General features: G+C 46.1%; 1 protein-coding gene across 1 annotated transcript in view; it reads right to left on the bottom strand.

Annotated features, from left to right (window-relative positions):
- Positions 1-8,759: 8,759 nt before the first annotated feature.
- Positions 8,760-24,572, bottom strand: part of met (MET proto-oncogene, receptor tyrosine kinase) — a 64,584-nt gene continuing 48,771 nt past the window's right edge. The window contains exons 13-21 of the mRNA XM_086149272.1: positions 23,517-23,670; positions 20,690-20,824; positions 18,999-19,250; positions 17,138-17,218; positions 16,304-16,485; positions 15,470-15,579; positions 15,227-15,392; positions 13,287-13,423; positions 8,760-11,690 (exon numbers count right to left, since the gene is read on the bottom strand). Coding sequence (XP_086005398.1) covers positions 11,411-11,690; positions 13,287-13,423; positions 15,227-15,392; positions 15,470-15,579; positions 16,304-16,485; positions 17,138-17,218; positions 18,999-19,250; positions 20,690-20,824; positions 23,517-23,670 — 1,497 coding nt within the window. The 3' untranslated portion in view covers positions 8,760-11,410. The remainder of the gene's footprint in view (positions 11,691-13,286; positions 13,424-15,226; positions 15,393-15,469; positions 15,580-16,303; positions 16,486-17,137; positions 17,219-18,998; positions 19,251-20,689; positions 20,825-23,516; positions 23,671-24,572) is intronic.

The following is a 24,572-nucleotide window of genomic DNA, read 5'->3' as shown; positions in this document are numbered from 1 at the left end:
AGGTCTTAAAAAGTACAAAGATTTGAATATTCCCTTCGGCTGAAGGACGAGGAATTAAAAAGTCTGATAGCCTCAGGTAGGAAAGATCTCGTGTGCCATTCAGTGGAGCTCCTTAGTGGTATCAATCCACTGAACGCCACATATATATATATATATATATACACACACACACACAAACATACATATACATATATATATATGTATATGAACACATGCGCCCAAGACTTTGGTTGGAAGTTCTATGGAAAGCAGAACGAGTGAAACAGATACTGGGAGGTAGCGAACTCCCTTTTGGGATGGGCAGAGAAAGACTAACTACCTGTTATATGGAAGCTATAGACGTAGCAAATCAAGATGAAGACCCTCACGACGGAGGGCAAAGGCGGCTGCCTAACATGAAATTGAGGGCTGTGGTTGATGTTTTAGAGGAAACACTCTACTTGGGTTCTGAAGCTGCCACGGCCCACCCTGCTGATAAGGGAGGACAGCAGCACAGCTCAACTCTGGTCAAAGGAGCCTTGTGTGAAGCCCTGGCGGAGGATGATCCTTGAAGCAGCAGTGGTGCTGATACCCAGGTTGCACAGATAATCTCTAACTGTGGGATCATTGATCCCGAACAGTTCTGACGGGACCAGACAATAACTCAGCGTCCAACTTGATCAAGTCCAACTTGGTCCAACCCCAAGCTCTTTAAATGGTTGACGCCAAGGTAACCAAGACCCTCCAACGGCTCTGAACCCGTTTGTTCTAGCCAGGAAGGCGTCGATATGTTGAGCTCTTTGTCCACCACTGCAACACCAGCGCCAGCCAGAAAGGACCAAATAGCTTTCCGCACGAGGCCACCAACATTCCAGGTCAGAGAGAGGATCTGGCTCCTGGGGCACAGGTGTGGATTGACCGCCTGGAGAGGAGAGGAAGTCTTTTGCGAAAACGGATGAGCCACTGGGTTGAGCCTCGTACTGCCCCGGGTAAACTGGCAGATATTGCATAGTCAGAAGACTGAACAGGAGTTTCAAGGTTGTCCTGCACAGAGACAGACTGGCCTCGTACAGACCCGTAATCCAACCGAAGGGCAAGACTGAATACTGGCCACCAGAAGCCATCCTCCCTTCCAAGCCCACTTGGGAGGCACCTAATCAACCTTGCTGACACTATAGGATCTGCTTTAAAGGATTTATTATCGATGCTAATGTTGGAACGGTGGAACCCCAGAATCCCTTGCAGATATGAAGACCTTTGTGAGCTTCTTATGGTTCTGTGTTAGAGAACCCCGTTGTATAAATAGTCGTACGATGATGTTGTTGATGTGACACTAATCTGCACTGTTAGTTGTCATAACCGGGGGGTGCAGCTTTAGTTTATCTGTTGCCATTGTGAGGTGCATCCCCTTGGGTTTTCCCTGGTTGGAGTATTAAAACCATCCTCTAAGAGGCATTATGAGCAGTACATCCTCTGTTTGTCATTTTGCAAAACCCCAGCTCGCCACGATAATATAATATAATATATGTGTGTGTTTCTCATGTAACTTGTGAGATATCCCAAAAGTACACAAAAATATTACTTGGTTGCTGATTTTTTAACAGAAATAATACCAATGGAGTGAAGACTATCGGCCAGAATAAAAGGAAAGGTGTACAAGTCAGTGGTAAGACGAGCGATGATGTATGGAATAGAAACTGTTACAATGACCAAAAGACAGCAGGCAGAACTAGAGGTTGCAGAGATGAAGATGTTGAGGTTCTCTTTGGGAGTGACCAGGATGGATAGGATCAGGAATGAGTCTATCAGAGGGACGGCACATGTTCGATGTTTTGGAGAGAAGGTCAGAGAAGCCAGACTGAGATGGTTGGGTCATGTACAGAGAAAAGATAGTGAATATATTGGTCGACGGATGCTGGAATTGGAGCTGCCAGGCAAGAGGTCTCGAGGAAGACCAAAGAGAAGATTTATGGACGTAGTGAGAGAGGATATGAAGGTAGTTGGTGTGAGAGAGGAAGATACAGAGAATAGGGTTAGATGGAGAAAGTTGACTCGCTGTGGCGACTCCTGACGGGAAAAGCCGAAAGAAGAAGAATACCAGTGGAGTGAACTTTTAACCTGTTGCGGTGTAATTGATTATTTTTACCACTAGATGGCGACACAACATCACTTTCTCCCTCCGACTTGTGGTTTCTGCAATTCTGGTTTGTGTGTGTGTGTGTGTGTGTGTGTGTGTGTGTGTGTGTGTGTTTGGGTGTGTGTTTGGGACTGGAAGTGGGAGTCAGTCAGCCCCGGTGTCTGACTCACTCGTTTTCACACCAGCAGAAAAACACGGATCCGTGTAACGCGATCCGGGACCTGCGGTAAGAGGGACACGGCGGCTCGTTAAATGTCTTCACAGATGTTGGATTCCGTGTCGACGGGTGGGGTTTTGGGGCCCGTTGGAGTGACTCCTGCTCCCGATATTTCATTCATAGGGTTCCAAGTGTGATTTGGCACATGCTCTGAAAGTCTTTTGAATAGACATTTGAAGAAATAAACTTTAAAAGACCTGCTGATGGGCCTCTGCTGCAGTTTGGCTATCTGTCTGTTCCCCTCCTGGGCCACGTGGCCACCTCGGTCTGGCCCCGAACCAGGTCCCGGGTCCCCTGTAATTTTAATACCAGTCTCCTGGGGAGACGGTTGGCGTGCCGGCACCGTACGGTACGTGCGCTCTTGTAATTCCCGGGCGCGGCCACTTTCTGTCCTCTGGCTGCATCGGAGCATTATTACAGGCTGCAGCGACGGGAGGGAAGGGATGATAGTAATTTACGACGGAGCCGAGTCTGTCCGCCGGGGCCTCGCGGGGGAGGGGGGGCCTCTAATTTACCCTCATTGCCCGGTGTCACGTCGTCTCTGAGGAGCTCCTGAAGGCCTGCAAACGTGGAAACCTGAGCGGAGGGACGTTACTACAATCCACAACATGTGGAAACCTTTATATACTCAATATAATCTATAAATATATAAAAAAAAGAACAAAAGTACCCGATCCAATTCTTTGCGACCCCCGAGGTGAGGAGTTCACAGGATGAAGGTTATTGACGCTGACACGGATCGCATGGGGGGCCAATAACAGCGGACGGCAGGCAGGGAGGCGGGGCTTAGCTGCTCCCGACTTTATGGGATGTTTCCTTCCTCTTCTGGTGGGAAACTTCTGCATCAATAGGGGGGTCGTTGATCTGCCGGGGCTAAAACTGTCACTCCTTCAGGCAGAAACCAGAGGAGGTCTATGTGACATGTAGAAATTAAAACCCCAAACATGTTCTCAGGGGTTGGAGGACATTTCTCATCTGCTTAGAAGCAACACTCTTAGGTGATCCATCCATCCATCTTCCGCTTCTTATCCAGGATGGGCCATCGAACGTCCCTCTGCCAGGCCTCCCGGGCCGGGGTCTGAATCCCATCCACGGGTAAATCTAGAAACCCCTCTCCACCTGACCTCCTCCACCTCACCGCACCCAACCTCTGCAGCCGAGGTCATGCGGGGTTGCTACCTTGCAGAGCGGCCGGGTCCTGGTCCAGGATCCAGGAGGGGAGGGGAGGGGGGCTGCTACGTGCCGCAGGTCGGCCCCCCTGGCAATGACTCACCGCTGCAGCTGCGTCGGCAACAATGTGCCCTTCTCCTTCATCCGCCGCCTCCATTGTTTTGCCCAGTGCCCTTCTGCAAGGCGGCGGTGCTGGAGGAGGCAGCGGTGGAGCTGGGGCTCCGTGGATGTGGAGACAATAGGGTGCCAGCTAGGGGCGCTGGATCCCACCGGCCACCTGAGATGCAGTTTCATCCTGAGAACAGATTCAATGGGAGTTAAGGAAATCCTTCATTAAAAAAAGCAAAGATATGTTTGGTATTTGTGTGCATGTGTGTGTGTGTGTGTGTGTTACCATCCAGTGCCATGCACCGCCCTGACATCTGATCTTGCCAGAACTTGTTAGCAGCTAATGGGCAGGTTTGACTCAGCGGGTCAGAATGATAGTGATTCTGTTTGGTTTCATGAACAGATAAGTGTGTGTGTGTGTGTGTTTGTGGTGACAGGGCCTTCAATGTTCCTCTCGTTGATTTATGAATAACTTTATATCAATTTGAAAGTAAATCCAAGCAGACCTGACAGGTTGCGGTTAAGAGGCCAACACACACACATACACACACACACACACACACACTTCTAACATGTACATGTACATACTTGCAGAGATGTGTGTTCACATATGTGTGTGTGTTTGTAGTGTCATTACAACATTCATTCCTTATCTTTACCTGTTATCCTGTACTCGAGGTCGCGGGGTGAGCCGGAGCCAATCACAGCTGATGTTGGGCTGAGGTGGGCGGGGCTTAACCCAGACAGGTCAGCTGTCAATCACAAGGCCACCTACAGAGACGTCCAACAGATCACCCTCTCCTTCACAACAACATACAATTGGATTCTTCAACGAACCTGCTGACCGGGAAAATCCAGGCAGGAGAAACTGGAGAACATGGGGAACCCTGGCATCCCAGCCTGCAGGCCGGCTGTGTGTTGGCATTAATCTTTACAAAGGAAAACAAACCATCAACACCGACCACTTGATTGTTTTTAGAATTATGACAGCATTCATTCATTCCTTTCTTCCGCTTCTGTGGCGACTGCAGCCAATCCCAGCTGGCGCTGTGCTGAGGGGCGGGGCTTAAGCTGTCGAGCGCAGGGGTCTGCAAAGGGACGACCTCACAGAGTCTTCGATGCATCAGCGGCTGTTTTTGGGCGAGAACCCAAACCGAGGCCTGCTCAAACCTGTGATGCCAGAGGAATGTCATCATTCATCCATTTCAATAATTACATTTCAATGTTGTTTGTATAAAAATATCCCACCCGTTTGTTGTTTCCAAGGATTATTACTCGCCAGCTAACAATGCTAATAGCTGGAGGAGGTTCATTTTCTGGCTCACTGCTCCTCTTCATCGCTATCTCTCCATCTGTGCTGGGTGAGGGGGGGGGGGGGGTGAAGTCAGCGAGGCGACTTTTGAAAGTCCGCGAGCGTGAGGGCGGAGATCAGGCTGCCGATAAGGAGGCGTCGCCATTTGTAGCTCAACAGTGGGAGATTCCTGACGTGTCGCAGCAGACTCTTGGCGGCCCGCGGGCCGGAAAAGCGCACGGCTGACATCGCGCCTCTCCAGAAATAAAGCTGCCAGGACAAAAGCCGCGTTGTAATTATTATTACTATTATTATAATTATGATTTAAAATCCTGCGCGGTGAGGGATTTAACCCCTCTCACCCTCTACTCCCCCCAGGGGATGTAGTGGTATGTTCCACTGGCATGGAGCAGCTGTTGCCGCTCCACTGAGTCTGCTTGCAAAAGAAATAATGTCTCTGAACTTTTATGCCTTTTTTTTTTTTTAATGCAAATGGTTTATTATTCTCAATTCATCCAATCATTCCTCAGTCATGGAGCCCCATATTAAGACAAACAACCATTCATTCACACGTGTGGAGAAATTTAGGGTCTCCAAAGAAGTCTTTTAAATAAAACATGAACATGAAAATGTGCCATGCGAATGAGTAGATAAATATTTGCCAATCACAGCAATGGCTTGAAAAATGGCATCGCATTCATTGATGAACGATGCTGGTCCTGATCAGACACTGGGACAGAGAAAAGCCCAGGTTTGCGAATACCTCATTTACCGTTAAATAATATTGTAATCACTTCTCCGAGGTGACATTTACAAATAAGGGACTGAGCGGAAAGGCACATAGCACGGGTTCTGGTTCACGCCCACTCAGACTGGATCTTTAAACCGACGCTGGGTGTGAGGTGGCTTTACAAGCTCAGGGGTCGCCTAGCAACAAAAGAAAGGACAACTTATCCTGAAATCCATGGTCACGGTTCAGCCAGACAGGGGAGGGGCAGGGCATGGGTTTTAGGGGGGGGCGTCTAGACCAAAGTACCTGCGAGAGGGAAGAGAGTCGTGTGGATCTCGAGGTCAGGGGTCAGAGGTCATCTCGGAACAAAAGGCTGAATGTCTGTGAACAAAAGTGGACACACAGGAGGGGACTGAGGTGGAATGTTGCATCAACTATTCCCAACCCATCGCCTGAACAACCCCAGGCTCCAACCTGCTTTACCGCGCAGTCGCCCCAAAGCTGGACCAAGAAGCTCTTACCTGCATAGATCACAGAGAATCCTTCAACTATGTAGAACGTATAGCTGAGATGATTTATCTGTGCTGCCACGGTTGTTGTTTTTGATGGTCATTATCTTCTATAACTACAGTGGAACCTCAATGTCACAGAAACACCGCCCTCACGTTTAGCTATTTCCTTCAGATCGACTAAAATTCTTAACTTCCTCTTGACACCACTATCACTAGCATTTTTGGGCAGCCATAATGAGGGTTAACCTATTGAAAAACAGCACAAAATGATAAATGATGTAAACAATGCAGAGTGCCATGCATGACTGCTGCTATGCTACAATGCCTAAACCCGTAAAGCCCTTGAGTTTGTTCGTTTGTACACCAAGAATTGTTCAAAATTCAATCGAAAACTCTGTTCGTAGGCCAATTTGATCGCAATTGAGGGGATTCATAAGCTGAGGTTCTACCATATAGTATAAATGTCACAAAGAGCTGCAGACTTGGTATTTCCTTGACATTAGCCATGAGCTAAGGTTAGCATGATATTAGCCCTGAGCTGGCAGGGTGATGTTCACTGACATTACCCATTTGCTGGTCATCTTCTACAAGTTCTGGCTGCTCCTTCAGGTTTCGCCACAGCCAATCATCTGCTTCACCAGCTGTCATCCTGTCCTCTTTCCCTCCATCCACAAATCTCCTCTCTGGATTTTCTCTACATCTCCTGCCTGGCAGATACAAATTTAGCTCCTTCACCCTGCCTCCTCTGTCCATGTCCAAACCATCTCAGTCGGATTTTATCTCTTGAACATCCAGCATTTGCTGTCCCTCTGACAGCATCTTCATTTCTGCTGCTTCCAGCATCCTTCCCCTTTCCAGGCAATACCTCTCAACTCTCTTGATCTACTCAACCCTCCCTGCAGATCACAAAGTTATCTACGAACATCATAGTCCATGGAGAGCCCAGGTCCTCCGACCTTCTCTGTTCGTCTCCATCAATGTTTCCAAAGCAAATAATGCTTTGGAATTATGAGTATCTCATAATATGAGATACTCATACTGAGCAAATACTATAACTGATGTATTCTCTCCTAGGATAAATCATACTGCTGCTAACAATCCATTAGCAATGGATGTTATGTTAGCATGATATGAGCCAAGAGCTTGAAGCTTGATACTAGCGGACTTTAGCCATGAGCTGATTTTAGCATGATGTTTGCAACGATCTGGTGGCTTGATGTTTGCTTGACACTAGCCATGAGATTGATATTAGCCAACTCAGGGAGTGCAATATTAACAATAAAAGAGGTTCTTAAGGACAATATCAACAAGGCTATGGAGCTAAGCAATAATAGCTAATGGAGTAGTAACTAAGCAATTATGTTAGTACCTGACCTGTTGCTAGCATAGCAAGCAACGTTAGCATTAACCTATGAGTAACTTATAAGTGACTTTCTGTTCCATCTGCGCGTTATCTGGCAGCTGGACATCTCATTATAAATTATATGTTGATATTTTCAGCGGTGTTTACTATGCAACTTTCAGTGTTTAATTTTTAAGAAGCAAGCCAGCAATCTACACACCTGGCAGAGAAGCCTCTAGAAGACTAACATTAGCCACAGAACAGTGATTAAACCAGAGTTGACGCTAACACTAAATGCTAACTAAGCTGCGGTCTGTTTACATGAAGAAACGGGTATCTACTATATTGGCACTTCGGTGATATCCAACTTATATAATCGATCACCGGGGTGGTAAAACTGTTTCCCGCAGAGTTATTCATACCGTTTTGCCGCTTCTTCTCTTCTAGGCGAGCTAAACGTCCGTCCGTACGAGTGACGTCAGCGGGTAACTAAGCGAAGCGTCTCCGATGCTAGTGTTATCTGACAAGACCGCTAAGTGGATGCTAACACGGTAACGGTTTAACAACGTTATGTGAATATCAGCATGTGCTAAGCATCTCCGCGGTAAACGGCAGCCGCGTACGCGCACACGCACACACTTATTTCTTTCATGGGGTAAGGGCCAGCAGGTCGTGCTAAGCATCACAGCTTCCGGTGTACTACTTCCGGTTTGTTTGTTTACATATCATGCTATGCTAACCTTTAGCGCTATAGCATTTATTTCTCATGGCTCTTGCATTTCATGAATCCAATTTCTAATATCTTTATACAGTTTTTCACATTCCATCAAGTGTGAAATTGTTGGTCACACACCGCTTATTTTATCTTTCTAAATGTCCTGTGCATCAAAGTTCTAGTAATTTGAACCGAACAAGAAGCTGATAATCGGATTCACTTGTTAAGGTTTTTTCTCCCTCAAACAAGCCCATAAATTATTGAACTGGCCTCAAGATGACCCCTTTGAAGTGGGATTGTGCGTTTGTGTGTGTGTGTCTGTGTGTGCGAGCGCGTCCTTAAAAATAGCAGTGGATGATTCAGGCCACCCCAGAAAAACAACAACAAAAACACATACAAGGAGGAAAAGAGAGAAAAAGCAGCCGGTGGTTTAAAAACAACAGCTTCTTGTCACTGTATCTTTATATTGCACCCAAACTCCCCGCTTTACAGTCACCTCCAGGACAAATGCAGCTGATAAATTCCACTTCTTGCAAAAAAGGGAGCTCATGTGGAGACATGACGGTCCGGTGGCAGAGCTTTATTTGACGTTACACAGGAAGTGTGTACCTTCGGTGTTGATTCAACAGCAAATTCAAAGCAGTTTTGAATAGGCGACGCGGCAAAGACACACACGCAGGAAGACGCACACTCCCGCTCTTTATTTACAAACATAAATCAATGGCAACGGGTCACCTCTGGAGAACACATGTAGTGGCTTTGTGTGATTTATTCCCAAAACAAACACAGTACAGCGATTATCTGGTCATAGCAAATATTCATCCTCTGTCCATCAGGAGCCCGGCAGGGTCGGCAGCCAATCGAGCAAAAAACCCGGGATGGAGGGAATAAGGGGTGAAAAGGGGCGTGAGACCACCAGTGGCGTGCACTTCTTGGTCTGATTCACGGCGGTTTGCTGGCTTCTAGCAACGAAGGAAACTTTGGGAAGTTGAGGTTAGGTTTCCTTCAGCAAGAATCCAGAAACTCGGGTGTCTTTTACTCACATCAAAGTTCTCAATCATTCATATGTCATACAGACATTCAACCATTCACTCTGTCGTAAATCATACATTCACTCACTCATTCATGTGTCAAAGAGAGACAAACAACCATTCAGACGACCATTCAACCTCTCATTCACATGTCTGGATAATTCAGGGTCTCCAGGTCAGCATGTTTTTGGACTGTGGGAGGAAACCCATGCATACATGGAGAGAACATGCTATAACATCCCACTTTTTCCCAACAAAACCTAATACAATTTCTTTTCAACTGTACACAAGTGCAAACAGACTGGTGGCCTTGATTTTCTTTGAATTCATGTTAAAACGGCACGTGTTTTCAATCACAGAGCATTTCCGACCAATCAAAATCCGGGGTCGCTCACGTCACGGCCGCGGTGTTTTCTTTTACCAACACAAAAGTTAGACGGCGGCAGCCCGGCCGGGCAGACAGTGAGCGACTCTGACGACAGAAGTAAACAAAAACAAGAAAAACAAAGCAGGATAAGCACATTTGTTCCTCCTTTTCCATCCAATGGCATTTCAGAGATTTTCGCACCTCATGGCGGCGCAAAGATGAAGAGCTCTAGCGGTTAGCTACAATCTGTTAGTGGTCGCAAGTGGATATCAGCTATGTTGGCTAACATCCTCATAGTGAGGGACTGTTTGGTGACCGACACATACGCCATTTTTAACTTGAGTGCCACGTTGATCCACTGTCAGGCACGTGCGAAAGGTAGCTAATTCCCTGCTAGCCAGGAGTCAGAGCACGGAAAGTCATTGGATGAAAAAAACAGGCCTGAGAATATCTACATGGCTAAAAATGTAGTGTACAACAGTAATTACACCAAAAAGATAATGTTTGCAACCACAATTAGCTCCATGGTATAAATTGTGGCAAGAATTTGCTAAAATTAGCAACATAGCGTGTCCTGCTCCTCGACCATCATAATATGGACTTCTTTTATTGGCATCATATTTTTGGTGCTTGTTTAGTGTTTTGAAGGAATTTGATTAAGCAAAGAGAAGCTAGCATAATATCAACAGCATCAAAAAACCTGAAAGAAAAAATCGTCAAGGCTAAAAAGCTTACAACACCAAAGCAATCAGACCACAAAGTTGGCGCTGATGGTAGCCATTTTGGTGCTAGCGAGTGGATATCAGAATTAGCATCACAGTTATTTAATATCAACTTATGTCTTGGGCTAGTCAAGGTGGCGTTAGCTGTCCGAGTTTTTGCTTCCTGCTAGCCGTGAGCTGCCACAGTGACGTCAGTGGTAAACAAAGGATTTCATTGGTCCAGCGTATCCTCCGGTAAACACTCCCTCTGAGTGCGTCTCGATTTCTTTTTCCGAAAAAAAATCTGCGTTTGACGTGAAACGGCTTTCAGCGTCTCCGAACAGGAGGGCAGTGGGAACAAACATTTTAACCTCTGAAGCGACACAAGAAAGTTAGCACAGTAGCGGCTAATGACCTGGGAAGATAATTACAAGAAGAACTCCAGTGAACTTTATGCGACACCTCCCACCTGCAGGCGCCTTTGCCCTGCCGACCGCCATCGTAGGTGGGGGTGGTGGATGTGGTGGAGGGGTTTCTGTCAGCCATTACCGCCAACGCTGCCGCCACTTCCTCTTTTTCTATGAAACAACCTGTATTCACATTACAGTATGAGCCAAAATCCAGGTTCAGGGGTGAGAATTTGAACCCCCCCCCCCCCCAAGACACACACACTCACACACACATACAGCATCCCCGACACCCGTCAGGGGGTGTGTGATGGATCGTTCTGCTTTCTCCGACGACGGCTTTGTCCGCAGGAAGACGTGTGGGAGTGGGCGTTTCCTGCGTGGCGTGTAATCATAGAAGACGATTACCCTCCCGGGGAGGGGGCGGGGTCAACGAAAGGTCAGACGTCTTTATTTCTTTCTCGGGAATCAAGAAGGTCGGGCCCGAGAGTGTGTGTGTGTGTGTGTCTGTGGGGGGGGGGGCTCGTGTTCGGCGACGCTCAGGGAAAAAAAAACAAGGTCAAAGGTCAAGGCTCTATTTACAGGAAGTCAGTGTCGTCCTCGGCGGACCGACCGGGTCCAGTGTTTCCATACAGCAGTTTGTCAAAGTCTTCATCACCTGGAGGACAGGAGATCCTCATCCATCTCCCTTCCGGCGAGACTTTCAGGTGCAGCAGTCCCGCTCCACACGGCAGAGGAGCGACGAATGGGACGGCAGGGACGAGGAGACGGGGGCATCGGACGAGGAGGAGGATGAAGAGGAGGTGGAGGCGAGGAGGGAGCTGTACGGGCTGAGCTTGTCGATGTTGACGTAGGTGGTGTTGAGCAGGACGTAGTGCTCGCCGCTGAAGCTGGAGAAGATAGCGGAGATGCGCGACACCAGCTCGGAGAAGGAAGGGCGGCGCTCGGGCTTCGGGTGCCAGCACTCGATCATGACGGTGTATCTGGGGGTTGAGGAGGTGTCAGGAAATGATGGAGGATGAAATCCCTTCCTCTTATAGACGGGTGTTCAGCGGCGCCGCTAAATGCACATGCCATGTTTTCAGGGATTCGGCAATTAATAATATAGTAATAACCTCTTTGAAACTTTCAAACCTCAAGATTGCTAGTCAAAATCGTTATTAATTAGTAGATGGTTTTAATTATTAGAAAAAAGCAAACGCAATTTTTTAAATTTTTATAAATGATTTGTTTGAGTGTGTAAAGTCTGCATACATTTTCGTGGTGCATTCAAGTGCCGTCGGAAACGCCATCACTCAGATTAGAGGGGAGTGTGGGTGTTTTTGTGTGTTAGAGTTTATGTGTATCAAGGTGTGTATGTCCGTGTGCTTCAGTATGTAACTGACAATATGTGTGTGTCTTTAAGTATTTGAGTGTGTGACATGAGTTTGCGAGTGAAGGAATGAATCGGTGTCTATCAATGTGTGTGTGTGCATTTAAGTTTTCACACACTGAAACACATGCCTGTGTGAAAACGTATGCGTGTGCATATGCTTGAATCAGTGTGTGTGTATGCGTGTGTAAGAGAGAGAGTGAGTGTTTCAATGTGTAACTGGCCATGTGCGTGCATGTGCATTTTAATATGTATATATATACATATGTGGATATATGTATTTTGCTGTGTGTATGTGTACATATGTATTTGGGTGTGTATATATGCACATATGAATACATGACTTTATGTGTATGGCTGTGACTGTATGTGTGTCTGCATGTATTTGTGTGTGTGTTAATTCCAAGTTGACATTTATCAATGTGTGTGTGTTTATGTGTGTGTTTTTAGGATCAGAATGTGTGTGTGTGTGTGTGTGTGTGTGTGTGTTTGAGTATGTGCATGTGGAAAGTATCAGTAGTGTATATCAATGTGTGTGTATTAAATATCAAAATGTGCATGTATGTGTTAGGCATCAGATGTGTGTGTTAATGTGGCTGCTTATATTTGAGTATGTTTGTGAGTATTCGTTTATATGTTAGTGTCAGTAGGTGCGTATAAATGTGTGTGTGTAGCCGAATGTGTGTGTGTTTATGTGTTCAGCATTGGAGAGAGCATGAGTGTACGTATGTGTGGGAATGTGTTAAATATTAGTGTTCTAAGTGTCAGAGTGCCTGAATTTTTTGGTTTTCAGTATCAGAATGTGTGTGTGTGTGTGTGTGTGTGTGTGGTGTGTGTGTGTGCATGCATGCATGTGTATTTATGTGTAGGTAATGTTTCAGAATGTGTGAGTGTCTGTATGTGTTAAGTATCAGAATGTGTGTGTGAGTACACGCACACATGTATTTATGTGTATGTTTGTGTGTGTGTGTATCTGTTTGCTTGTGTGCTTTGTCTCAGTAAGTGTGTGTCAATGTGTGTGTGTTTATGTGTGTGTTTCTAGTATCAGAATGTGTGTGTGTGTGCATGTGTATATGTGTATGTTGGACTGTGCGTGCATCTGTTTGGGTGCTAAGTCTCAGTAGGAGTGAATCAATGCGTGTGTGTTTATGTGTGTGTGTTTTGTGTGTGTGTGTGTGTGTGTGTGTGTGTGTGTGTGTGTCCTTACAGTGCATCTGGGCAGAACTCTGGCTGCAGCAGCCTCCTCCCCTGCAGCAGGAACACGGTGATGTCGAAGGAGTTCACGTCAGAATAGGGCGGAGCTCCGCGGGTCATCAGCTCCCACAGGAGGACACCAAACGACCACTGACACACACACACACACACACACACACACGAACAGTGTTTAGATTAACTACTATTACAATATAATATATTCATCACGTCTTAACTATTATTAGCACAAGGAGTAATAATATGAATGTGTGAATGAAAATAAAACAATGATAATAATTTTTTGTATTTTTCAGCAAACCCATAATTAATTATCATTCTTCTTCTTTTGATTATTATTATTTACATCATTATCACTGTTATAATAATCAATTGTAACATAACTCTTATAATTATCATCATCATCATCACCATCATCATTATTACTATCATTATAATCATATTATAATAACAGAAATAATAATAATAATGCTATTATATGACGTTGTATTATTATTGTATATTTATTTATTCTATTATTACCACTTTATTACACACATCATATTATCATCATGAATTCATTTATCACCACATTAATAATTAGGTACTATTATTAGTCTAATATCATTATTACTATAATTGTCAACATTATCATCAATATCATTATTATTACTATTATAAAGGAAATAGCATTATATGCATTATTATTAACATCGTTATAATTTTTATCCACATTATTATTATTATTGTCACATAATAACAATAAATTATTATGATTACCATTTCATTATTATTGCATCATTATTGCTATTTTTATCACAATGATCATATCATTATTCAACATTGTTATTATTGGCATTACCATTGTACTCATTATCATAATTACGATATTATGATCACATAATCATATTAATACAATTATTATCATATTATTATTATAATTACCATTATGATCACAAAATAGTTATTATTAGTATCATAAACATTACATTATTATTGTCATCATTTATATAATTTCAGATAGCCGTGACGCTCAGCTGTCAAAAAGACGGTGGCCACGTTCTGAAATCAGCAGAGAATCAAAACAATGTCCCAATCAATCAATAAAAATATTTTTTTATTTATTAATTTGATTAATTATTATACATTTTAAACTATTTAAATTTAAAGGAATGGAACATTTTAACCCCTCAGGTTCTGTAAGAAAATTAGCGCCCTAGCTGCTAATATTTACAGGAAGAACCCCAGTGAACTTGATGTAGGCAGGCACTTCTCTCTGACATCATTGTTTTGGTGTTAGTTTAGTACAGTGGTCCCAAAACTACGGCTCGGGGGCGGATACGGCCCGCCTACACATTTTGCGCGGCCACTGAACAATACCAGAGATGCATTGTGATTTTTTTTTTCATTCTGGCCACGTAATTGTGACTTGTACATGCATAAAACGTAACATTTTATTCCACCCTTCTGCAGTCTGTGCCTTATCCTGTCAAGATCCCAGAAAGGGTTTATTTTTGGTTACGTGTGGGTTTTTGGAAAACAATAAATGTTTACGTTTAGACACCTCTGTGATCGTCACACTCTTTGTTAAAAACTGGCCCGGCCCCCTGTCAGAGAAGGGAAAAGTTATTTGGCCCTCGCAGGAAAAAGATTGGCGACCCCTGGTTTAGTGTTCTGAGGGAATTCCATGACGCTAGTTAGCCACGAGCTAGAGGCTAAATCAACAGCATCAAAAACCAGACAGAGAGTAAAACCACAACAAGGCTAACAGTTGACACTAGCACATGGATATCAGTAACGTTAGCATCACAGCTATTCATGATCAGCTCTTGTCGAGGTGGTGCTTTGCAGAGTCTTTGCTTCCTGCTATGGGTGACATCAGTGGTAAACAAAGGATCTCGATGGCGCGCCTCCATTTCTACGAACATTGTCGCCCCAGAGGCGCCCCAGACTCACCACGTCGGACTTGGTGGTGAACTTGTGTGTCTGCAGGCTCTCCAGCGCCATCCACTTGACGGGCAGCTTGACGCCGCTCTTGTTGTGCACGCTGTAGTACTCCTTGTCGTAGACGTCCCTCGCTAGCCCGAAGTCAGCCACCTTCACGGTGTAGCTCTCGTCCAGCCTGCCGTTCCAGAACTCGCCATTAGAACTCGCCGTTAGAACCCGACCCCTCGAGAGCCCCAGCACTAGAACACTCACATGCAGTTCCTGGCGGCGAGGTCCCTGTGGACGAACTTCTTGCTGGCAAGGTACTCCATGCCCCGGGCCACTTGGAGCCCGAAGCCCATCAGGTCCTTCACCGTGGGGTTCTAGACACACACACACATGCACACACATGATCAATACTCGGTCTATTGACTGGAGATCTGCATGAGAGAATTGAGCTAGGGGGCGGGGCTTCAGCTGTCACTCAAAAGAGAGGCGTCCGACCGGATCTTCAATGAGCCAGTGGCTGTTTGTAGACTGTAAGGAATCCTTCAGAGATGTTTAAGGGACCACTCAGAGGTTCCTTTAAGGTAACTATCTGAGATCTTCTAAGGGACCCTTCACAAGCGCTTCTCATGGTCTAAGAGGTCCTCTAATGAACCCTTCAGAGGTTCTTCTGATTTTGAGGGACCCCTCATATGGTCTTCTGATGGAGCCCCTCGGATGTTTTTCTAAGAGATCCCTCAGATCTCTACTCAGTGATCCTTCAGAGGTGTTTGAAGGACCCCTGAGAGGTCTTCTGATGGACCCCTCAGAGGTTCTTCTCAGGGTCGCCTCAGAGATTTTCTAATGTATTCCCCAGAGGTGTTTACTGAAGCCCTCAGAGGTCTTCTAAAGGACCACTCAGAGGTTCCTCTAAGGGACCCATCAGAGATCCTTCAGAAGGAACCCTCAGAGGTTCTTCTGAGGCACCCCTCATAGATATCTACGGAACTCCTCCTCAGGGGTTCTTCTCCAGGACCCATTACAGGTGTGCGAGGGACCCCTCAGAACTTCTCCAAAGGGAACCCCTGCGGGTGGAGGTGACGGCTGGGGGGTTCCTCTTACGTGGCCCTCGTCGCGGATGAAGTTGCGCAGGTCCCCGTGCTTCATGTAGGGCAGGACCACCAGCGGGGATCCCTGGGGCGGCAGGCAGATCCCCAGCAGCGACAGCACGTTGGCGTGGCTGAAGTCCTTCATGATGATGCCCTCCTTCAGGAACTGGGACACCTCCTCCAGGTCCGTGATGCCTGTTGGAGGAGAACCATAGAGGATGGAGAAGGAGCCTTCACCCCTCCCCGACACACCATAAACCCCATTTGCCAATTGGTCGTTGGCCCCTGGAGCCCCGCCCTTTGGCCCGCCGCCGTCGCCGTAATCACTTTAGGGGCCTCCGACCGCCGTCATGAGGAGGGCGCACTCTTTAGGCTTTTCATTTGAAAAATATAATGCTCCTTTCAGCTTGTCGTCATGGTAACTTAGGTACCAGGGGAGAAGAATAAACCCGTGATGGAAGGCGGGGGGCGACCTCGAGGAAAAGCGCCAAACTCAATCATGCCGCCGCCGCCATCAATCTCCCCCGTGACAGGTTACCCGATTAGCGAGGAGCCCGACGCCATCTTCACCCCCCCACCCGCAAATAGAATAAAATAATTCCATTAGATTTGCGGGTTCAGAGGGGATGAGGTCTAATCCGATTGGTCGCCGCCTGGTTCCATGTCATCGCCATGGGAGAGGGAGGGGGCGGATCTTGGGGATCTGACCCCGGACGTCAAAAAGCTAGGTTTTCATAATCGGCGGCATGACGCTCGAATGCATGTTGCGGACGGCATGCCGACAACGCCGAGAACAACACTGGCGGCAGCGGTTGGCTGAAAAGGCGCTGGAGGGGGCGGGGCTTACGGTTGAGTGACTTGACGGCGCAGTGCTGCTTCTGGCTGTCCGGCTCCAGCAGGGTCCCGTGGAAGACGCACCCAAAGTGGCCTGCGGGAGGAAGACAGGGTCAGAGACCAAGGAGAGGTCGCCGGGTCTATTCCCTAATACGACTCACTCATACCGTTATTATATATATTATGGTCTAGACAGAAAGTACATCAAAACCAAAACCCTAATGTGTATATTATATAAAAATGAAGACTATAAATAATTATTGAAATATAAGACTATTTTGACCCTTGACGATTAATATTCCAATACAGCAAATAACTTGTTAAAAAATAAAATGAAAAAAATACATTAAATGAAAATTCACAAGCCTTTAATTCGACAGCGTTGTAACACCAGATGAATTCATAAATTAACTCTCAGTTGTTTTTGGTGGAAAAGAATAATAATAATAATAAAAAATAATGAAAATAAAATAATAATATACTATATAAAATGAAATAGATCATAATTAAAATAAATCAATTAAAATAATAACAGATCAAAAAAAAAATCATATTAACGAAAATGCAAAGATAACAAAAATAATAATAATAGTATTATAATTAAGATGATGGTTATAATCATAATAATAGGTATTGAGAAATATCTAAATTATATTATTGCAACATTTCTTGATAACAAGTGAAGAATTATCATAATAAAGATAATGATTTACAGAAACACGTAGAATATTAATGATAACCATGATAAGAAGAGGAAAATGTCAATGGCAATCGATAGATGCCCCCCCCCCAGCCCAAATAATTGTCCATTTAATTGATTTATACGTCTTTACCCATTGAGGGGCCGGGGTGCAAACCGAGCGAAGCGTCCCCCTGATCACATCCCCGCAGATGGACGAGGAGTTCGGGTTACGGGGCCCCGAGAAAACACAGGAAATATTAGCCGTGAACAAATCACAGCCGCGCCACTTTAACGATGCTCCCCGGTGTGTGTGTATGTGTGTGTGAGTGTGTGTGTGTGATGGTGAGGCCTGGAGGCCGTATCTGATCCGGAGGGTCCCAGCACAGCGGCGCCTCCGACACGGCAGGAAATTTAACCTTCCAAGGCGCTGATTTAAGCGCCGAAGCTCGGACCGTACCATTACCGTCTCTAGGGGGGTGGATCTACAGCCACCTGTAGGCGTTGGAAGACTCCTGCAAAACCTGTAATTTATATGATTCCAATGTATTTACATACTTTTTAAATCTAAAAGCGGCCTTGGAGGGAACTGTTTTCAGAAGGACTTTTATTGTTGCTATTTTCCAATTCTGTATTTATTTCTTCTGTAAAAACTGCTTACATTTTTTACATCATAGGATGACAAAATGAAAGATTGGTAAACACACACCCCCCACACACACAACACTGCACTTTTCGAAAGACACAGTTCCAACTCCACTTTTTTTGGGGTGTCCATCAGGGAACGTACCTGGTCCCATCTACTTTTTTAGTATTTGCTCTGGAGAGCTTCCAAGCGAGCCGTAAGAGATACCAAAACTGGTGTCAACACACTGCTGGTCACGGATTGGCTGGATTTAAGATACCCGCAAGAGCGCTACCTGTTAGCATAACTGCTAGCATGTAGTCTTCTTTGGCTCTTTTCTCGATTGGAGATCAGAGATCGGAGCAGCGAGTCCACCAACGCCTCTCCGGTGTTCCAAAATAATACGGTGGTCTGACTCCGCCCACATTGAGGGGCACAACAAAGTGATGGAATATCAGCCAAACCCAATTGAGTGAAGCTGAAACTGGGGTGAGACACCCCTTGGGATCATGGCAAAAGATACAAAAACAGAGCTAATGAAGAGAAAAAACAATGGCGGCGACCTCTGACCTCTACCGATGACCTGGTTGAGGTGGAGCAGCAGGTGCTCGCGGGCGATGACCACGTGCTGCACCTCGGTCAGCAGGTCCGGGTGAAGGCAGGACGGGTCGATGTGCACCGGCGCCATCAGGAGCGGCGATACCAGCTCTGCCTCCATCCCCAGAGGCACGCCACCGCCTAGCCGCGGCGACAGCAGCTCGCCGTTGGCGCCGTACATGGGAGCCCCCGCCCGGCACGTTTCGGGCCTGTCGGTACCCTGATCTGGAGGCAGGGGAGGGTCAAAGGTCAGTGGGGGACGCAAAGTCAGAGGCATTGAGGAGGTGAAGTCAGAGGAGCTGCTGGTTTTTATGGAGTGGAAATACTCCCTGGTACTTTCTAGTACTTTCTGCTAATTTCTGCTCCTTCTTGCTACTTTCCACTTGTTCCGATCACTTCCTGCACCTTCCTGTCACTTCCTACTCCTCCCTATTGCTTCTTGCTACTTCCTCTTACATCTTGCTTCTTCTTGCTACTTCTTGCCCCTTCCCTTCTACTCCTACTCCTCCCTGCTACTTCCTGCTCCCCCAAGTAACCTCTTGCTCTTTCCTGCTACTTTTGGTTCCTTCCTGGTATTGATTACAACTTCCTGAACCTTGCTGCAACTTCCTGTGACGCCTTGCTACTTCCTGCCCCTTCTATTCACTTCCTACTCCTTCCTGCTACTTTCTATTTCCTTCCTGCTACCTTCTGTTACCTCTCGCACCTTCCTGCTATTTTCGGTTCCTTCCTGCTATTTCCTACATCTTGCTTCTTCTTGCTACTTCTTGTCCCTTCCTTTCACTTCCTACTTCCCACTTACTTCCTAAAATCTCCTGCAATTTCCCTCAATATTCTATTTCCTTCCTTTTTCTGCTAACCTCTGCTCCTTTCTGTTTCTTCTTGCTCCCTTTTCTTCCTTCCTGCTTTTTTCCTGCTACTTTCAGCACCTTCCTGATACCTCTTGCTCCTTTCTTCTACTTCCCCTTGCAATCCCTGCTACTTCTTGTTAATCTGAAAACAATTCACTTTTGTCGATGAAACATGCCACAATTTTTTAGTTTTTAAAGCGTTAAAGATTCTTTGTTGCTATAAATAAATAATTGTCATTTTTGTCCTGGTTTCCTGTAAGCTTTAAGCTAATTTTCTGTTTAAATCTCCGTAATGCCCCCATTATATTTTTGTCTATTATTTTTTAGTATTTATTTTTCTTTTAATTTATTTAAATTTCCTTTTAGAATTCATTTTATTTCCTTAAAATTATCAACAGAAAATAATTTAAAAAAATCAAGCCATAACATAAATTAAAAATAAACCCAAAAAAATAAAAGTAAACCAAATTGTTCAAAACAAAGGAATTTATTGGAACTGATTAATTCAAAGCTCTCCTTGACTAAGTCAAAAAACAAAATCGCCTCAATTTAGTTATTATATCCATAATCACATCAACCCCCTTGTCCAGGCTGCTCTTAAGCCCCGCCCCTTCCCCCCGTCATTTTGGATGAAAACCCCAAAGCGATCCAGGCTTCTGGGGGTAGCTGTTAGTCTCATGCACCGCTAGCTTAGCATTTAGCCCGGCAGGAAAGGGAGGAGAGGGCGTTGGGGTTGGGCGGAGAGGGAGTCGTGGTAGAAAGGTAAACCAGGTGAAAGGGGAGGAGGGGGCAGGTCTTATCTGGTCGACGTACCCTCCAGCAGGGTTGTTCTATAGTCCACTGACTCGTGGGAAACCATTTCGTTAGTAGGGCTGACGCTCCTCGCGTTAGCCAGCCTGTCCAGATGCTGGATGTCACCCCGGCCATCATACCACACCTCAGACCGATCTGGAGAGGGGGAGGGGAGGGGAAGGGAGTGGGTGTGGGTGGGGTTTGAGGTACAGAGAGATTGGGATAAGGAGGAATAACATTACAGGAATGAGAAAACACAGGGAGGAAGAGGGAGGCAAGGAAAAGATGGAGGTTGTGGAGTTTCCTCTTCTGCGTTCAGATTAAACAAGAGGTTTTGGGAACACACTCGCGCACTGCTAACAGCTAAGTGCTACCGCTAACTGCTAACTGCCAGCTGCTAACCGCTAACAGAGCATTGGGCGCAGCTTGGTGGTTTTTGCCCAATGAAACTTCAGCACGCCAGACAGGAGGGGCCTGGAAATCGAACTAGCGACCTTCTGATTGGAGGGCCTCCCAAACACCCAATCGCAATTGGGATGATCATCTCGACAGAACTCTATTGAGAAAACATCGATTTTTAAATGCGGTTGGTTAGTTGGCTGTCCCACACACACACACACACACACACACACAGACAGACACACACACACACACACACACCCATCTGTTCATGGCCAGTTCATGGCAACTCGGTGCCTCAATGACGCTTTTTTAATCGGCACAAATCTGGGCACAGACGGGGGCCCTGGTTCTCATGCAACGGAGCCAAACTTCCTGTTGACTCAGTCACTGAGGTGCTACAGATCAATACAGAACTCCATTGAAAAAACTGCCATTTTTAAAAAAAAGAAGACCTGAAACACCTGACGTCAGTGTGATGTCGCTATACGCCAGGAAGATACTCTGCTAGACGAAAGTCCCTCACTCATTGGTCAGGAAGGTGTAGAATTCGGAACTGGAATGTTTGGATCTCAGGACCAAACTGATATTTGCCAGAAGAAATAGACAAACAATGCAGAGTTTGTGAATTTGGTAATATTCAGTCTGAACGCAGTGGGAAGACTCCAAACACACACACAAGAATATGTACAACAGCGTTCTGACAGGAGAATAACAATCCCACCTCCTCAGAACATGCAAATAGAAAGTGTTGGCAATAAGAAGTAAAACACAGAATAAAGGAATTTGATTGTAAAAATAGAAAAAAAAATTACTCCCCCTATCCAACCCCTCCTTTTCAGGGCTCTGGGATAATGATGTTAATACACAAACCTAAAATAAGATAAAATTAATCTAAAAATGCAACTATTTATCAATTCAACGGCTCTGTTGTGCGATGCGTTCAGGTTTGTCCACTTCTGTGGGTTGACTGACTTTCAACCTGCAGGCTTTTCAGGGAAATTCTATCAATTTTTGAGGGGAGTTTGATTGATTACAAATTTATTGACACCTTTCTGTGACTTTTTAAAATCCTTTTTAATGTTTTCCAGGAACTCAATCCTTGAATTCCAGGAAAGTTTTTGTCTGACAACTGTCACCATGGTTACCAATGTTGATGCTAATTGGTAATTGCTCACATTGCCTGTTGTTAGCACGGCTATCTGCTCTGTCCTCCGTTATTGGGGTCCGATTCATTGACCCTCTCGCCATTTTTTGTTTTGATACTCCCACTCATCTTCTGATGCTACTTCCTGTGTAAGAACACCTCTTTTCATTGGTTGTTGGGCAGCATGTATTAGCAGACAACACCCGTCATCCCCAACGGCTTATGTCTTACTGTCCTAATTAGCCCACCATCCCCAGCTAGCCATAGCTACTGGCCCCAACTAGCCACACCCACTATCCCAAGGTAGCCACGTCTACAGTCACAAGTAGCCAAGCCTACTGTCCCCAACCATAAACACCAAGGTCTCCAGCTAGCCACACCCACCGTCCTAAAGTAGCTATGCCCACTGTCCCCAACCAACCGTACCCAATGTCTCCAGCTAACCAAACCCACCCTCCCCAGCTCCCTAGCTGTGTTTACTGCCCCCAACTAGCCACATCCACTGTTCCAAACTAGCCACGCCCACCATGCCCAAATAGCCATGTCTTCTGCCCCCGACAAGCCACAACCACCATCCGTAACTAGCTAAGCCCATTGTTTGAAGCCAGCCACACCCAATATCTCCAGTTAGCCACACCCAACGTCCCCCACTAGCCATGTCTACTGTTCATAACTAGCCACAGCCACTATTCTAAGCCAGCCACACCCAGTTCTTCAGCTATCCACGCCCACTGTCCCCAACTAGCCATGTCTACTGCCCACGCCTAGCCATGCAAACTGTCTCCAACTAGCCACTGATCATCCCAACATAGCAGTGTCTACTGCCCCCAACTAGCCACCTCCGCCATGCCCAACTAGCTATGTCTACTGCCCCCAACTAGCCAAGCAAACTGTCTCCAACTAGCCACTGACCATCCCCCTGTAGCCATGTCTACTGCCTCAAACTAGCCACATCCACTGTCCCCAACTTGCCATTTCCACCATGCCAAACTAGCTATGTCTACTGCCCCAACTAGCCATGCAAACTGTCTCCAACTAGCCACTCACCATTCCCAACTATCCACGATCACCATACACCACTAGCCACACCCCATCTTTGGCTTCCGAAAGAATAAGGAGACACTGAAGAAGAAGAGGAAGAAGATTTGGTGCATTTGTTTGTTTTCTTATCTTTACCATGTTTAGGAAATATTTTGATGCCTGTCTGTTTTTTTTTAAATTTGCCATAGAATTAGCAATTTCAGCCAGGCGTTCACCTGGACCTCTGCATTTCGGACGCGGCTAATTCCTGGATCCTCCTACCGTCGATGTGCTTGTTCCTCCTCCACAGGAGCAGCGAGGCGATGAGCAGCAGCAGCAGGCCGACCAGCAGGCAGCCGACCACCAGACCCGTGAAGTCCTGACCCTTCGCCAGCGTCACCTTCCCCAGCTGACGGACAAAGTCCGCCTGGTGCCACTGCAGACACAACGAGCCTCCGTCACTCACTCACTCATTCATTCGTCCATTCAATCCACCTGTACTGCTCACGGTACAGGGGAGCAAACCCATCCAACCCTTCGCCCTCATGGAGAGAACGTAGGCAAGAGAACATGGAGAGCAAAGATAGGAGAACATGGTGGACCCGTGAAGAGAACGTGGAGAGAGAATAAGCTGCAGAACATAGAGAACCTGGGAAAAGAACATGTGCAGAACTCCAGGGGAGAACATGGGAAGAACTCATGTAGGAGAAAATAGAGAACATCCTCGCTGGAGAACATGGAGAACCAATGTAGGACAACATGGAGTTGGAGAACATCGAGAGAACATACAAAACCAGAAAACCAAGGCAGGAGAACAAGAACACCCCTTTACAATCAGTCAATGTGTTTCATTGATTCACGATCATAATACTAAATTGTTCTTGAGACATGACGCGCCACTTAGAGGTAAACACACACACACACACACACCTGCCGGGCAGATTAAATCAGTGATATTGCTTTTGTTATTATTAGGTTCAGGGGAAATGAGGTTTCTACTGTTGCTGCAGATGGGACCCTGTGCGAGTGTGTGTGTGTGTGTCCAGGGGATATTAATCCCCCCCCCCCAAGATAAAGGAGTGCGAGCTGCAAGGAGGACGATGGTATGGGGACGTCTGGTTATGAACTCCCGCCTCCTCCTATCAGCTCGCCCCTTATCGAGCTTCTCGGTCCGAGGACGTCAGGTAGGGGAAGGGGAGGAAAGAAAAGGGGTGGCGAGAGGAAAAGACGAGGCGCGGCTTCCGTCAGCTCTCATCGGCTCCCCTCGCCCGCCTCCGCTCCGATGCAATCTGCCAGATGAGATTTAGCCGCAAAGTAAACCCCCCCCCCGGGGCATTT

This window comes from Fistularia commersonii, chromosome 7, assembly GCF_037954325.1.
Source record: "Fistularia commersonii isolate RoL2024-O1a breed Wild chromosome 7, RoL_Fcom_v1.0, whole genome shotgun sequence".
Classification (NCBI taxonomy): domain Eukaryota; kingdom Metazoa; phylum Chordata; class Actinopteri; order Syngnathiformes; family Fistulariidae; genus Fistularia; species Fistularia commersonii.
The sequence above is the reverse complement of the archived record's forward strand: the minus strand, read 5'-3'. Positions and strand labels throughout refer to the sequence as shown.